Source organism: Lycium ferocissimum, chromosome 10 (assembly GCF_029784015.1).
Source record: "Lycium ferocissimum isolate CSIRO_LF1 chromosome 10, AGI_CSIRO_Lferr_CH_V1, whole genome shotgun sequence".
NCBI lineage: Eukaryota > Viridiplantae > Streptophyta > Magnoliopsida > Solanales > Solanaceae > Lycium > Lycium ferocissimum.
Window position 1 is genome coordinate 20,443,185 of NC_081351.1, and position 16,095 is coordinate 20,459,279.

The 16,095-nt window shown below is 36.8% G+C and overlaps 1 protein-coding gene across 1 annotated transcript in view; it reads right to left on the bottom strand.

Annotated features, from left to right (window-relative positions):
• Nucleotides 1–5,136: 5,136 nt before the first annotated feature.
• Nucleotides 5,137–16,095, bottom strand: part of LOC132032757 (callose synthase 3-like) — an 18,338-nt gene continuing 7,379 nt past the window's right edge. The window contains 25 exon segments of the mRNA XM_059422460.1: nucleotides 5,137–5,570; nucleotides 7,159–7,344; nucleotides 7,676–7,726; nucleotides 7,808–8,605; nucleotides 8,894–9,123; nucleotides 9,234–9,346; nucleotides 9,555–9,638; nucleotides 9,749–9,867; nucleotides 9,940–10,059; nucleotides 10,321–10,474; nucleotides 10,550–10,736; nucleotides 10,826–10,894; nucleotides 11,092–11,223; nucleotides 11,365–11,474; nucleotides 13,097–13,248; nucleotides 13,324–13,453; nucleotides 13,546–13,646; nucleotides 13,813–13,936; nucleotides 14,033–14,193; nucleotides 14,505–14,589; nucleotides 14,696–14,790; nucleotides 14,922–15,059; nucleotides 15,671–15,757; nucleotides 15,865–15,914; nucleotides 15,998–16,095. The exon segment at nucleotides 15,998–16,095 is cut by the window's right edge and continues 100 nt beyond it. Coding sequence (XP_059278443.1) covers nucleotides 5,322–5,570; nucleotides 7,159–7,344; nucleotides 7,676–7,726; nucleotides 7,808–8,605; nucleotides 8,894–9,123; nucleotides 9,234–9,346; nucleotides 9,555–9,638; nucleotides 9,749–9,867; nucleotides 9,940–10,059; nucleotides 10,321–10,474; nucleotides 10,550–10,736; nucleotides 10,826–10,894; nucleotides 11,092–11,223; nucleotides 11,365–11,474; nucleotides 13,097–13,248; nucleotides 13,324–13,453; nucleotides 13,546–13,646; nucleotides 13,813–13,936; nucleotides 14,033–14,193; nucleotides 14,505–14,589; nucleotides 14,696–14,790; nucleotides 14,922–15,059; nucleotides 15,671–15,757; nucleotides 15,865–15,914; nucleotides 15,998–16,095 — 3,823 coding nt within the window. The 3' untranslated portion in view covers nucleotides 5,137–5,321.

Here is a 16,095-nt window from a genome sequence, read left to right on the forward strand (position 1 = left end):
GTACGGTATGTATGTGCGATGATACAATACTCTGATTATGATACGATTTAGCTTATTGACATATGTATATATACGACTAGCGCTCAAGAAACGAATTATGTTTTTTCCGGTTTATACTTATTTCTATAACCCTCATTCCGGTTTGATTCGTTTAATGTATTTCTGCTTTACATACTCGGTACACATTCCGCATCGACCCCTTTCTTCGGGGCCGCGTTTCGTATGCCGCGCGGTGTACAAGTACTCGATTGGGTGAGCTCTCTCTCTCTCTCTCTCTCTCTCTCTCTCTCTCTCTCTTTCTCTCTGCTCTCTCTCTCTCTCTCTCTCTCCCCGAGCCCACATTTGGTATAGACCCTTCGTTATATATATATATTTGCGCATATTTATTCCGGGTACGCGGGGCCCGTCCCGTCATATGATTCTCGCTATGACTCTTAGGCTGTAGACATGTACGTGGGTTGTGGGTAGCATCGTTCGGTTATGTTTGTGTTCTGTACATTCCCAGATTGTATGTATGGTCTGTATATATATATATAGTTATGTATATGTATCACCGTGGTTGTTTTATATAAATATAAGTTCCTAATAAGTTACTATGAACGGGTTATGATTTGTAAAGGGTACGAGTGCCCAGCTCGGGCACTAGTCACGACCTACAGGGCTGGGTCGTGACACAGGTGGGCTAGCACCGGGTGCTCGTCGCGGCCCTCAGGTTGGGTCGTCACAGAGGTGCTCTTCTGGGCTGATTATACGGCCAGACATACGGTCAGTATAATTTATACGGCCAGTATGTTGGGCCGTATAATGCCCAGTTGTTCCGAAATCATTCTCGTCGACTCGTTTGATCTCCAATCCTTATGGAACCTTCTTGGAACTTGTTTAACACCTCATTACAAATCTAAGGGACGTTATAACTCTTCTCCAAAGCATCATTAAAACATCATTAACTCGATACACATAAATCTTGCCCGACACACAACATATAACTTGCTTTCCTTGACAACTTTCTTCCCTTACCTTAAATGTCTTTGAAATCTCGATTAGGGTCATCAAATGTTATTTCTTACTTATCAAAACATCGTCTACGTTATGCCCTTCGTTAGTCTATTCACTGTACGCTAACAGTAAATTTCCAAGGTGTAACATAAATAAATCTCTGAATTCTAAAAATTGCTCATTCTGGTGAAAATATGCAAAATCACTAAGATATAAGCACATGCAGAGAACACAGTTGCTTAAATTAAGTTATGCTAGCTAACCTAAGGGCTCAATCAAATGCGTAAAAGTGGATGAGGAAACAAACTGTTACAGATTGGCCCTCAAAGTATTCGCTAAAGTAAGGTGAAAGGTCTCGCGAGAGTTCGAAAGGCGTACAGGAAGGTAACATTTAGGGGAAGCAACAAATGGGGGACCGGCCAGAGATAACAGCAAGCAAGGCAGCTGACGGTAATGGTGTATGGTGGAGGGGAAGAAATTTTAGGTGGAAGAACAAATAGAGGGGAGGGTAAAATGGGTTGGGGTGATGAGGTGGCATGACACGTGGCATGCACCTCATCAAATGTGAGTGTCACGTAGGATTGGATGTTCACCTTAAATAACTTTAACGGAAAAGGGTATATTTAAACCAATAGTATAACGGTAGGGGTATATTTGGATCCAAAGTATAACGAAGGGTATATTTGACCCTTTTTCCAATAGTACAGGGGTATATTTGGCCCTTTTCCGTATAAATAAAGTACGTATGGGTTTTTTTTGGTAACTGGTTAAAGTTATGCCCATATTAGTTAGTAATAGAGATATTAGTTATGAGGTAATCTACGTACATTATTTAATGGAGGGTTTAGTTATTCATGTACTCTCTCTGCTCCAGAAAGATTGTCTTACTTTCTTTATTAATTTGTCCCAAAAAGATTGATGACATATTTCTATATTTAAAAATAATTTAACTTTATGAGATGACTTACAACCACAATAATATCTAAGGTTTATTGAGTATTGACGACACATGTCAAAAATCTTCATTTATTTCTTAAAAATTTGTGTCAAGTCAAACTAAGACAATTTTTTTGGGACGGATGGAATATTAGTTATTCCACCTTCTATATTACATGAAAAATACATAGATTCTCTCTTAACTTAGACATATATTAGTTGGGTTTCTAAATTGCAAACCAAATATCGTATTAATTTTATACATAAATGACTTAAATCAAAATAAGGCTAGATACAAGGTAGTATGGGTTAGAGTTATGCAGATATTAGGAATATAGTCATTACTTATTAGGAAATCTATGTATTATTTAATGGAAGATTTAGTTATGGAATAATTACGTATGTTAACTATGGCAACAATGCTACCAAAATTGACCCACCTTTTAAAATCATACAAAAACTGACTCACTCTCCCCTCCTCCTCCTCCCCCCTCCCCTCCCCTCCCCTCCCCCTTCCCCTCTCTCTATGCACCCACTCCCTCCCTCTCTCTCTCTCTCTCTCTCTCTCTCTTCGCCCAATGACACCGCCACCGGGCCGATGGTCGGTATCATCGAAAAGGTCAGAGAGAGAGAGAGAGAGTCGGCCGATCTGGTGGTGGTGTGGCTGGTGGTGTGGTTGGTCGGCAACGTCGAAAAATTCTCTCTCTCTCTCTCTCATATCTGGTGGTGGTGTTGGAGTTCGCCGGAGAACGGAACTCCAGCGATAGCTGGTTGCTATTGTTGCTCCGTCGTTGGTGGCGTTGGAGTTAGTTTTTGTATAATAGTATATAATATTGTATAATAGTAGTACATAGGTGTATACACACCTCTTATACATTTTTATACACCCATATACATAATATATCCATCTTGTATGAAAGTGCAATTCTTATTCAAAATCAAACCAGATCTATGTTTATACCCACTTATACAATATTATATAATTGTGTATAAATATTTATAAGTGCGTATTTTCGTATATAATATTGTATAATAATATTGTATAATTATATTTTTTAGTGTATATACATACATATTATACACCTTTAAACACCTATATACATAATGTACCTATCTTTTGTGTTTATGTGTATAACACTCTATAAAAGTGTTTTTGGGCCAAAGCTTGGCAACATAAGTTTTGGGCTATTTTTTCATTTTCTTTTTTTCCGTGGATCATCCCTTCATTTGGGCTTCAAATTGGTGGTCTTTAAGTTTTGTCCTTCGCCTATACCCTGAGGTTGTGGGTTCGAATCTCAGCTCAGTAAAAAAAAAAAAAAAATCGCAAGGCAGAATTTGCAAAACTCTGCCTTGCGAATTTTTTTAAAATTTTTGACTGAGCGGGGGTTCGAACCCGAAACTAAGGGATTTTTAGCGAAGGGAAAAAGTTAAAGACCACCAATTTGAGGGCCAAAAATTAAAGACCACCACAAAGGCTAATCCTGCAAATTGCCCCTACTTTTTTGCAATGTAAGTGAGCAAATTGTAGATTGCTGAAATTTTTCCTTTAGTTATTCCACCTTCTATACTGCATGAAATAATATATAGATTCTCTCATAACTTATACATACATCTATTAGTTGTGAGGGGTTCTAAATTACAAACCAAGCGGCATATTAATTTTATACATGAGTAGTGGTTGTGAGATGAGGAACTCTTTAGTTTGTAAGCTTTTGTGTTCGTTAGTGGTAATGTTTACAGTGTTACCAAAAAAAAAAAAAATACATGAGTAACTTACCTCTTAACCAGCTACCAAACATGATATGACTTATGTAAGATTTAATACCTGCATAACTCACCTCCAAACCAACTGCCAAACCAATCTTACCCAACATGTTAAGCTTTTCATGTCTTAACCTTTAGTATGCTCTCTCTCATACTTCATTCTATGCTCAATTTAAATGTCATGTATATTGCTTTTCTCTGTCACCTCCATATAGCTTTTTATGTGTTATACATGTAATTTGCTTCTATCTATTATTTATAAATCCTCTTATATGCATATAATACATGTTAAACTTACAAAGTCATTACCTGTTAAATAATATTTCTTTATAATACTTCCACGTTTAATTTTTATATTTATACGTGTCTTATTAATCTTCGCTTTCACCAATACGATTTCTTTTATGTGTTATACATATAACTTGTTTCTATCAACTATGTATACATGCTCAAGCCATTTCGTCTTTGTCAAGTGAAAATATTGTTCTTCGTTGTGAAGATCATGTCAATTGTGTAATCCTCTAGAGTCTAGAATATTTAAGGCTGTTTTATTTGCTAAAGTTGTGTCATGCGTGAGAAGATAACAAGATGGTTTTTGTTGGGAAAGAATGAAACTCTTGTAACATGTATGTGTTTCGTAAAGTGCAAGCTATCAATGTGTGGATTTCCATGGAAGAAGAACTCCATGCATATTTGCCTGAACTTTAGTCATACGTACTTTAAGTTCATGCACAAGTGTTTGAACTTCAACATGTGCAAAAAATTCAATCATATGTGTTGCCTCTTAACTTCAAACAACTTTTAACTTTCAGACATAAAATTTAACAACTTCAACCCTGCATGTCTGAAGTTATTCCAAATAACTAAACTTACAAAATGTTACTCTATTAGCTTAGAACATACACCTTCTGTCCCGTAATAAGCGTCACCTTAACCAAAAAAAATTATCCCATAATAAGTATCACCTTAAAAAATCAAAACATAAATTGACTAATTTTTCCTAACTCTACCCTTAAACTAAAATGACAAGTTAAAGTAAGATGATTGAAAAAACCACATAGTAATTTAATATTGTTGAATTGTCAATGTCAAAGGAATTACTACTTGTGCATGCTCTAATCAAAAGGAAAAAATAATTTGTCTCTATTATATAGGAGCAATTTAGTAAACTTCACAATGCATTTTTGATTTCTTAATATGCGTATTTTTAGCTAAGGTAACACTTATTATGGGATGAAGGGTGTAACTTAAATAGGGGCCCCAAAATCAGCTATTTGCGCACTCCTCCCTGACTTGATGACATTGTTTTTTAAGAGTCCTAATAACAAAATCACTCTGGAGGAAAGTTGCCTCAAGTAACTGTCTAAAATCTTTTTGTTCACGGTGCTTCTGTTTTCAATGCATGCAAGTCAGCTATAAATTGAGCATCTTTCCCCTCACCAATGCAAAAGAGATTTCATTAAGAAATTTTTCAATGGCTTTTACAAAAATGGAATATGGTATTGCCCAAAAATACTGCCATTACCACTACATAATTACAAAGGCAGCAGCTTACAATAGGAATGAACAATGACAAACATTGAAGGATGAATGTTAATAATGTAGCTCTGTTCATGCCAGCAATTCTAGTCCTTGTTTCTAGATGATCGATCTTTTCGTTGTCCACCAAGAATACGAGAAATCTGAAGACCTCTACTGAACGCTTGGTTGAACAGCATACGAGTTTGGAACTCAGACACAAATGGAAACCATGCCAGAAAAGCAATTGGAGTGAACAGAAGCAATCCCATCACAATCTCGTAGCCACGAGCTAGAGTCCGAACTGATCCCCAGAATCCAAATCTCCGAACAGCAGGCTTCAATGCTTGAGCAATCTGAAAATAAGAAGATACAAGCAGAAGGAAATTACTAACAGGCTAAACTGCAAACAGGTTTCCTTCATGCACAAAGGCTGTAATGCCATCTCAGGTTCTTAAATAGTCGTACCAATATAGATGTTGTATTTTAAAACAACCACCAAATGTGAACCTTCTAATGTATATCAAGTGTTATCCTATTCTCCTTTTATCAGAATTTTTAGATTTTGATCACCATAACTCTGCTGTGTTTACACATCTTTGGTTGAAGTTCACAAAAAGAAAAGAGTACTTGGAACTTAACGTTGTGTTTAAACATGAATTTTACTTGGGAAAAAGTTAAACGAATTGTAAGTACATGCCATGAATTTTACTTGGAAAAAGTTAAAAGAATTGTGAGTACATGCCATTATAGTACTTGAAATACTCAAACAAGTTTTTCACTATCTGCAAATACTGAATTATTATCTATGGCGAAACGGTCTACTTAAAGCTTTTCAAAGGGTATGTTTGCTTCCGATTGTTTAATGAGTAATATGTTTGGTTTGCAACAGCATTAACTATATTTTTTAAAGTATAACTGCGTATTAGATCCCTTGCACTCCATGTAAATGGGAATTTTACTTGTCTCTATACTGGTACAGATAGCTTAGTTTATGCAGGCGTTAATATTGACTAATTCCTATCGACGAACAACATTTAAATGCAGCCAACAAAGAGGAGTACCAAATAGGCCCTAAAATTTCCTTATACAACCAGTGTTTTAAAAGGTGAGGGCGTAAGGCGGGGCGTTCTACATCTGCCTCACTGCCTCAGTGAGGCGTAAGCCCCATGGGGTTTTAATTTTTAGTATTTTATAAAATGATATAATTATAATAAATACTTTTAAATAGGTGAAATAGCGTAAAAAATTGAAGAAAACTATAAATAAGTGATATATATATATATAAAACCTAATTAGAACAATCTATTATACGCTACTTAGAAGTAGAAGACAAGATAAATAATTGGAAAAGAACATATATTAGGCATTCTAGCAATAAAAAAAGGTTTTGACTTTTAAATTTAATGTTTCAGTTCCTTTTTAAAACATTTGAGTAATTACATGTTGACTTTGAGAATTTGGGCATTATACTGAGGACTTATTTAACAATTTTCGTTTTAGTTTGAAGAAGTTTTCTGGGCTTACGCCCCAACACGCCCCAACAAAAAAAAACTCGCCCCAAACCCCCGGGCGTACGCCTTTTGAGACTTTCGCCCCGACCCATCGCCCCGGGGCATTTTTGGTACGCCCCGCCCCAGGCTCGCCCCGAAAACGCCTTTTAAAACACTGTATACAACGAGTACGCCTCAATCCCAAGCAAGGTGGGGCCTAAATTTTCTTCATTGCAAGAAAATCACGCGTCATATTTGTATCCTTTTCTATTCTCTGCTCAGTTATTATAATGGATCAACAATTCCGAGTAGAATAAATAGCACCAAAAGAACACTTGCTGGTGCTATGACATAAAAGCCGCCGAGTATGGAAAATTTTATTGGATCACCGAAATGAGATGTTAATGTTTAAATCTGGATAAGAAAAACATAAAAAAGGATGATGACTAACCAGAAGCATGCCCCAGCCAGTTGGCAAGAAAGCGAGAACACACACCAGCATGTCTTTAGGAGTCATATGGAGAAGTGTCATCAGAATCACCAGTGTTGCAATAAATGTTAAGAATATCAATCCCTTTATAAGACGGAACACGAGTTGCAGATTTGCACTGAATTTTCGCCGACCAACAGATATTGTCTGAAAAATATAGAAAAATAAATCAGAAAAAGATCAAAGCATAATAATACTTGTCAGGGTATGTTAATTTAAAGGGGTGGTTATTAACACTTTGTGTTGATCATTGTTATCAAAGCAACAACAAAGAGAAGTCAGATGAGCCCATCCTGTTTCATTTCGAAGCATTCCATATTTTTCAGGTAAAAAAGTTGAAAGTATCTCAAGTTTGAAAACAGCTTTCAGGTATACAGAGATCCTTCCATTTCCTTTTGGATATACAATGAACCATCGGATGTCACAAGCAGAGAAAAATGCTCATTATTTTTGTATCATATGAAGAATTTGGTCTTACCTTCATGACAAATAGTACCAGAAATATTACCAGCCATGATGCACCATAAACCTGTAATTCATGCAGAAATATTAGAATAGTGAACTGACGTCTATTTTAGAGCAAAAGAAGAAGGGTTGATCCAAGGCATACCAGGAAACTCTGATTTTTTATTGTGATCTTCAAGTGATAGACGAGCCCATACTGATAGATAAAGAAGCGCAAAGACAACAGAATTTCAGCAACAATACCACGTATTCCGGAATGCCTAAGATGCTCTTGTTCCTCCTCCCACCATGATTCCCAACTTTTCTCTGGTGGAACACCAATACCTCCTCTGTTACTTATCCATTTATTCCAATCAGTCCAATCGTCAACTATCTTTTGCCATTCAAAACCAGAGGGGTTGAAGAGGAAGGGAGCAAAGAGCCAGGTTCCCACCATGAACCACATCGACACAGTGATCAAGATATATGCAATAGCTCCTCTATATTCTTGTCCAAAAATTTGATACACAAGTAATAATATCATCAACTCGAGTCCCTTGACAAAGTGGCTACGAGAGTAGAACCGATAATTATCAGCAAACTTGGCATGAAACACCACGAAACCACGACCAGTAGGCCTGTATTTTGCACCTCCGTGAAGCAATGTTCTTCCATAATAATGAGTTTTTGTTCCAAGTGAAAACGTGAAGAATACTGGTGCCAACTGCAGTTGCATCAGTATGAATTCACTGAGTGCTGTGCGGAATCCCTTTTCCAAACCAATCTCCATCATCATAGGGAGGGCCATCAAAAACCCAATTTGCACAAAAGACTGCGAAGCAAGAGCCACTTGAAGAGGTTTGTTGTCCCGGATAGCTGGTTCATTACTGAGCCCTTCCTCAAGTCCACTGAGGACAAGGTAAAGGCGTCCATAGAGGAACACATACACGGTGAGGACTGTAATCTGCAGGGCCAAGCAGGAAAATTTATTTTTAAAAAAAGAGCACTTTTTTCATTTTTGGCCCGTATGCAAAAATTAATTACAGGCACTAGCCAAAAATATACAAAATCTATACATTGACTACGTATATGATATCTATATTAAATGTATATTTATGTATATTATGTGTATATATATATACTTGATATACAAGATATATACATTTGCCGGATTATTCTTTAGAGCGGTCCAAAAATGTAATCATCCCTTGGAAAAACCAATCAATAAACAGTGAAGGTTGAGCTAACATACCAAGGTACTGAAATAGAATCCAATGGTAGTGAAATAACATGATAACATTCTGAAATAATCAAAACGATGTCCAAGCCTGTATAAATCTCGACTCAGGGTCTGTTCTCCATTGCCATTGGCAATTTTGGCCTCAAATAGAGATATCTGATTAAGTCCCACATCCCTCCCTTTACCAACTTGAATGTATTCATGGTGAGTAACATTGCCTTCACGAAGTGTAGAATTAAATCCTACAAGAACCATAATGAAGAAATTAGGCTCTCAAGTCAAATTTCATAAGTAGGAAAAAGACAACCATTAAGGTAAAGACGTTCAAATTTCACAAAGTTTGTGGACCTACCAGCAAATATATCCTCACTTAAGTTGATAATCTTAGAAGCTTTACTAACTCCACCCCTTGTAAGGTGGAAAAGTCTGTCAAAAATATCAGGGTGGCCATAATGGAATCGAACCCTGCAGAAATATAAAGTGGAAGTTATTAAATACGAGTCGGGAAAGAGCCAATATTCATATCGGAGATCGGACTTTGACTTGGACAAATAGAAACAAAGTTCTGGAAATTTTAAATGAAACAAAGTTCTCTTTTATAGAATATTTGTTAAAAACCTTGCTAAATTAGAAACAGAAATAAGGATGAGCACTGGAAATTTAAAGTTCTTACTTCAGAGGGTTTGCCAACAGTCTCTGACCTATTGTCACAAAACTTGTCTCTTGATTTGACATAAACCAAGCGAGAGAAGAAACACTGCATCAGACCAAACAAGAGATAAGTAATGTTCAAATAAAACAATTTAATATACTATTAATACTGAAAAAGATTCAGGACATACGAAATACTATTATAACAATTGTTACCTTCCAGTAAATATGTGCTCCCTCAGCCCCAGTATCGTAGGGAACCTCACACCATCATGTTTCTTAAGAAATTCTTGGAGCAAATTCCGCACTTTTAAGGCTTCCTCCATATAGTTATCCTAGAAACAGATATTTAATGTCATGAATTGGAGAGATTGAAATCAACATCTCGTATTGTTATAATGACATACCTGATTCATATCTATAGTCTGCAGCCCTTCTCCGCGAGTGAATATAATAGCATGATTCTGGTTTTCAGGCTTTCCCTCACCCAAGATAGCAGTACCTGGAAGTTTTATGCGGTAGATAACCTAAAAGCAGAAAACAGATTAAAATTTAGAAGGTATTGCCAATAATTATAGAAAAAAATATACCGTTCTGGCTAGTGCAACTTCACAAGAATGTCTAGATTGCTTTGTAAATGGCATTTCAAAAACTGCCTTTTGGGTTAAGCTATATGACTCCTCAGTGACCATGTTGCTCCATTCATAGGGAATGATATCTTGACTCTTTTCCTACTAAAAGAAATATATGTAATAATCATGACAGATTATTTCACACTTCCTTCTTACCTGATCCAAGTTTTGACCAGGCTCAGTAGAATGTGAATTTGGCAGGGCAGCTTTGACCAGAGTGGAATAGTAGACCCTTGGATTAATTTTCTTGGACTTGTCTTTGCTTGGTGCTTCAATCTCATCAATATAAGCAACACGCATAGATGGGTACCTGTTAACGAAAATATATAGAGGTCGTTAGCACATTGCCTTATCAGATGGACTATCTAAAAGAGTTGACACATACGTTGTCATAAGCCGAAGAATATCTTGTGCACGTGGATCACCAGATCGCTTGTGAATACCATATAGCTGGCATGAAACAACATATGTGAATTTCATATCAGCAACTGCTTGACATTGTGCCCACAGAGAACTCTCTCCCTTCATCTGATCCTCATTTAATTCGATAGCCTTATACCCCTGCATCAAATCTGTTATCGAAAAAAGTAAACGACTTCTCAATTCAGGTGAATACGATGTTAGAAGGTAACTCAAGGATTCTTTGATAGTAGCCAATTACCATCATCCTGGGCCATATCAAGGAAAGCTTGAAGCTCTAGAGCTCTGCGGTAATACATCATCCCTCTCACTAGAAATCAGACAATGCATCAATGTGTCAACAAATTGTAAAGGAGTCTTACTATGAATTGCTGGTGCAAGTTTAGGTGGAGTGAGGAAAGGATTTCAGAAGAGGAAGGGGATGAACTAGAAAATATCAGTGTAATAAAATGCAAGAACATAGACTTCTTTATCCTCATATGCACCAGACAAATATCGACTCCATACCAGTCCTTGTTAAAGTTTGTCCTCTATATGAAGCCCAATGACGGAGGTTTTCTTCCTCAGTAGACCATTTATTAAACCTAAGGTCGTCTTCACTGGCGCACCCCGCACGCTCAAGAAAATTGTTCCATTCATCTGTACGCCACCATTATCAGTTTAGTGAAAAAGGAGAAGGAACCAGAATATTACATTTATATATTTAACAGACAAAGGGAAAAATTACTAGCAGTAGATTTTGTGACGAGCATCTTGAGAAATCAAGGTTAGCAACCAAACCTGGATAAATTTTCTGCAAATAGAACAGAATGGAAACACCATCTTCATTTTGTTTATCCAAATCATCTGATGAGAAAAGCACCTCCTCCGTGTAGTATGGGCTCAAGACACTAAAGTAAGAAAGATCAAGAAACAAGTCATCAACCTCTTGTGATAATATAAAATCTCCAAAAATAAACTACATTCTGCATTCCATGACTTCAGTTAATATGAATAAGATAAACCAACTCATTTATGGATGAAGCTGTTGAAATTGTGTGAACATCCTAGTATAAGCTTGATATATTAGAGAAAACACACTTTCACTTAATTATGTCTTCAACACGGCCCCTCATGTTGATAGTGATTTGCACATCACATGTTAGGGCCTGATTCTTTTTCATGGGACCAGGCGAAAATCCTTTTGATAATGAGTGGTGATGAACTTGAAACCAAGATCTCTGCCTGCTTTGGTACTACTTTAAAATTGAGGCACCATCTTCATCTAATAGTTTATTAAACCGTTAGAGAGCACACTTTTATTTACTTAATTATATCTTCATCTCCTATTAGAATTGTCCAACAATTGCTTATTCTCCCCGCTTTATACTGTAGTTTGTTGTTTATTCACAATATCATTCTGAGATTGCTGCATTTATTAAGACGTTTAGTGGATAGTAGTGTATAATCCTCTAGTTCGTGTTGTGCGAAGCTTTAGGCTTTAAATGAACATTCCTTCAATGATCTCTATGAAGATGGATGACACTAATTGTTAAGAGAATGGACCTTGGGCCTAACTCAAACCCCAAAGGCTAGCTCATGATGCAAGGACTGTCCAAAACAATAGTAAGGAGAGAAAACAACTCATCCCTCCACCAATGTGGGATACTTAACACTCCTCCACCAAGCTTGCCAACTAGAGCTTGGAAAGCTAGCTCATGAGGTGAGAATTGCCTAAGACCATATAAGCAGAAACAACATATCCCCCTCAGCCCAAATGAGCATGTCTAAATGTTTGCATTTCCTTTACAACAAATAATTCTCAACCCTCACTCTCCAAATGCTACATTTTTCAAAGCTTTTAGAATTTTTCAATGGCGGTATGCGAGTGGCTCAGCATGTCAACCCAATGAATTAAGATAAAGTGCTTTTACATTATAACTCACTACCCATTTCCTTACTTTCTGTAATTTCTATTTCAATATTATCTAAGATTTTCTGCTTTTGGGACAAGCACTTTCCCCCTTAAAACCCCCACTATGTAAATATAAAGACGATCCGTCCACTATAGGCACACCATGAAACCTCATTTGCTCTGCCCGTTTTCCCTAATAATGAGTTCCTGCCTCATTGACTTAATATACACTACAACCCCGATGTTAAGAAATGAATGTTGGTCCTAACTCACCTCAAAAGCTAGCTCATTAAGTGAGGATTGCCCAAAATAGCTCATAAGGAGACAAGCAACCCCTCCCTTAACCAATGTGGGACAACTTAGCACCTCTTCACACGCCCGGGCCTTCTAGTTGGGAGTGTGGACGTGTGGACACATTAATATGAGGCCCAACATTGGAACACACAATTGGAGATAACAACATTGTCAAAACTACCTATAATCAACCTCCATCTTCAGCAACAATCACTAACCAAAAGTAATTGTGCAAATAAACATGAAATCACCATATCGTTGGCGTGCACCTATTGATAACGGGAAAAGATAAAGACCATCAAAAAACAAGTCACGAGGACTTACGAGAAAGAAAGCATATTGCGGACTTTTGGTGCTGAGGGCATGTCCATGAACAAAGAATTGGAAAAGAAGGATATTCGCCTCCTAGCTTCTAAGTTGGATGGTACATCCATTGCGGACTCCTTTACTGTAAGCAGCAAATTCAACCTTTTGATCTGTTGAAAAATAACAACGGTCAAAAAAGGAAAATGAACACTAACTGCAAATATATTTCCCCCGACTTGACCTACCTTCTCTGTCCAAGGTTCTGATTCAGGAGGGGGGAATTTGATAGCTCCAGCAGAAGCAAATAACTGATATTGCTGATCGAGAGGGACCACTCCTTCATATCCTGGGACTCCATGTATGGAATCTACCAAGCTGTTTGGTTGAAAAGAAAATGTCCAAACAGAATTTATTCACCAAATTCATGAATAACCTGTATGATTAGCGATTATAGGCCAGAGAAAAACCTTGATACGTGATCTTCCATCATAATATCTCGCGTAACAACTTCTAGCATATCTTGGAATAGAAGTACAACTTGATCCCTGTCATCCTGATTATTTTCTAGCTGTAAATTTAAAAAAAAAAAAATCAGTTTCAGTTCAATATTCCCAATCTATTAGCAAGAAAAATTGGATGTGTAGAGATATCCATAAAAGTGACAATGAAAAGAATTCAACAAGAAAAAAGTGAAAATGAAAAGAATTCAACAAGAACGGACTTTGAAAACCTACCAAGTACTTGATGAGCTTAATAAACAGCTCATAGAGACTGGGAAGAGCACTCATCCTGAATTCACTAATTAAGTCACCAGCCTCAATATGCTTGTCAACTTCTGAAAAGATATACTCTATAACCCTAAATAAAAACACAGATTGAGAAGTTACAACATGCGCAAAGCTTTCAGAGCAAAGGAATAGCAGCATTAATCACAATATTCTTGTAGAAACTTACTCCTTCTCACGATGACCTGAAACCAAAACTTTTATCACATTGCGAAACGAAGCATAGCACTCACAAACAGCAGATGACATATATGGATCAGCCTCAATCCTCTTTTTTAGCTCACGGTCCTTTCCATTGCTATCCTTAGCCATATCCACTGCTATTGGAATCTATTCATACAATTCGAATGAGTCAGAAAATCAAGTGAAACAAATATGCTATCAGCTACTGAGTTTTGGATGAAGGCAGGAATAATCGTTCGGAATACACAACTATAGTAAACCCCACAATACATCAATACTAAAAAGAAGACCAAATAAATCCGGTCTAATCAAACCGAATGCACAATCATTTACCAACACTGCGAAATAAGTTTCCATTTTAGTGCCAAATTTAAAAAGTAAAAATCTTTTATTGAGATGCAGCAAGTATGAGACAAAAAACTACCCCTAAAAAGAGAGAGAGAGAGAAAGAAGAAAACCTTGCTAGCAAGCAAAAATGGTGGCCACTGCACGAGATCCAACTCACGATCAGCCCAGTAAGGAACAAGCAAAAGGTCCATCTCACTGAAAATGAATGCAAGCATAACAGTAGTAAGTAAATGCATAATTTCAATTGACAAATAATGATGACGGAAGGGCCAAAATGATGTGTGTGACATTTAGAACTTACCGATTGCTAATAAGATCTTCCTCCCTAAAACTTGTGATTATTTTATTCCATAATTGAGCAAACCTTGCAGCTTCCTTTTCCTTGTTGGATGGCTCCTAATATATGATGACATTACACAAAACTCACAAGTTAAACTTCCTGATCACTTCCTTTTCGTTATTTATATGCTTAAACAAGTTTAGATATTAGATATTAGAGACCAATGACAAGGGAAAAGAAGCCTAACCCTGGCGAAATTTCGAGAGAATGTTGCTTTTAGTCCTTTCTTTTTAGGTTGCTCACTCTTCTCCTCTGGTATCAAACAAGCATTAAAAGCACCAGGCAAAGACGAAAACCTGGACCTCAACATTCCTAGCGTCCGAATCTGAAAGCAAGACAAGAAATTAGAGGCCAACAAATAAACGTATAATATTTCCTGAGAGCAATCAATCCATATGTAATTCTAAGTTAAAACAATAAACATCAAAGTACAAGTCTGCAAATAGCTGCTGGTGAGGTTCAAATCACAATTTGTCCAGAAACAACTAGCAACAGCAATTGGATTAGCCTCTAAACTTTACCATGCCATGGCAAATAAGAACGAAAACTGAAAAGATTCTAAGCTACTGCACATAAATTAAAACCAAGCATATGATTCCTTGCATAGCTTAAAAAGAAACGAACATAAGTTGGTTACATGTTCAGCATTTTAATATGAGATTTTGTTACTGGCACTATAGTCAATCAGGTTGCTAGAAAGCCAACCCAAAACAAGAATGGTCACATCTCCTGTTTATTAATGACAAAAGCAAATCTAAATCTATTAGCTTCTCATCTTATTTTGTTAGAATTTGCAGAAACAGCTTATACTTAAAAAATGAGCAATCTATATTATGTTCATTTTTCAATTAGAATCCAAGATTATCTACCCACAAAAAAATCCAAGATTAAGAGACAAAAAGACCACAGAAGTGAAGCAGTCAGTTAACCACTAACCTCTCCAAGCCTACGGAATGCTCCATAAATACCACCGAATATTGTAGAGAATATGGCATACCATATCTGAGCATCCATGAAATAAACCTACAATAAAGTAAATCCGAGCAGTGTTTTAGCTAAATTGGAACAAACTACAAGTATCACACCATGCCTCTGTTAAAGATTATCCAAACGAAGGAGGAAAATCTTACAAGGATAACTGGAGCCCAAAGAGCGAAAATAACACCAATGTTGCTGCTTGCTGCAAATCAAAATAGCCACATTAGGATCACGAGGAGAGCAGCATAATATCAAATATCTCAAAGTTCAAGTCAAGTTCATTACCATGGGGGAAAAATTCATGCCACTGGTAAGTGGTAATGTGGACACTCATAATCTTTTTTGTTGGATCCACTAAAGGCTTTATCTGCAGCAAACAACTT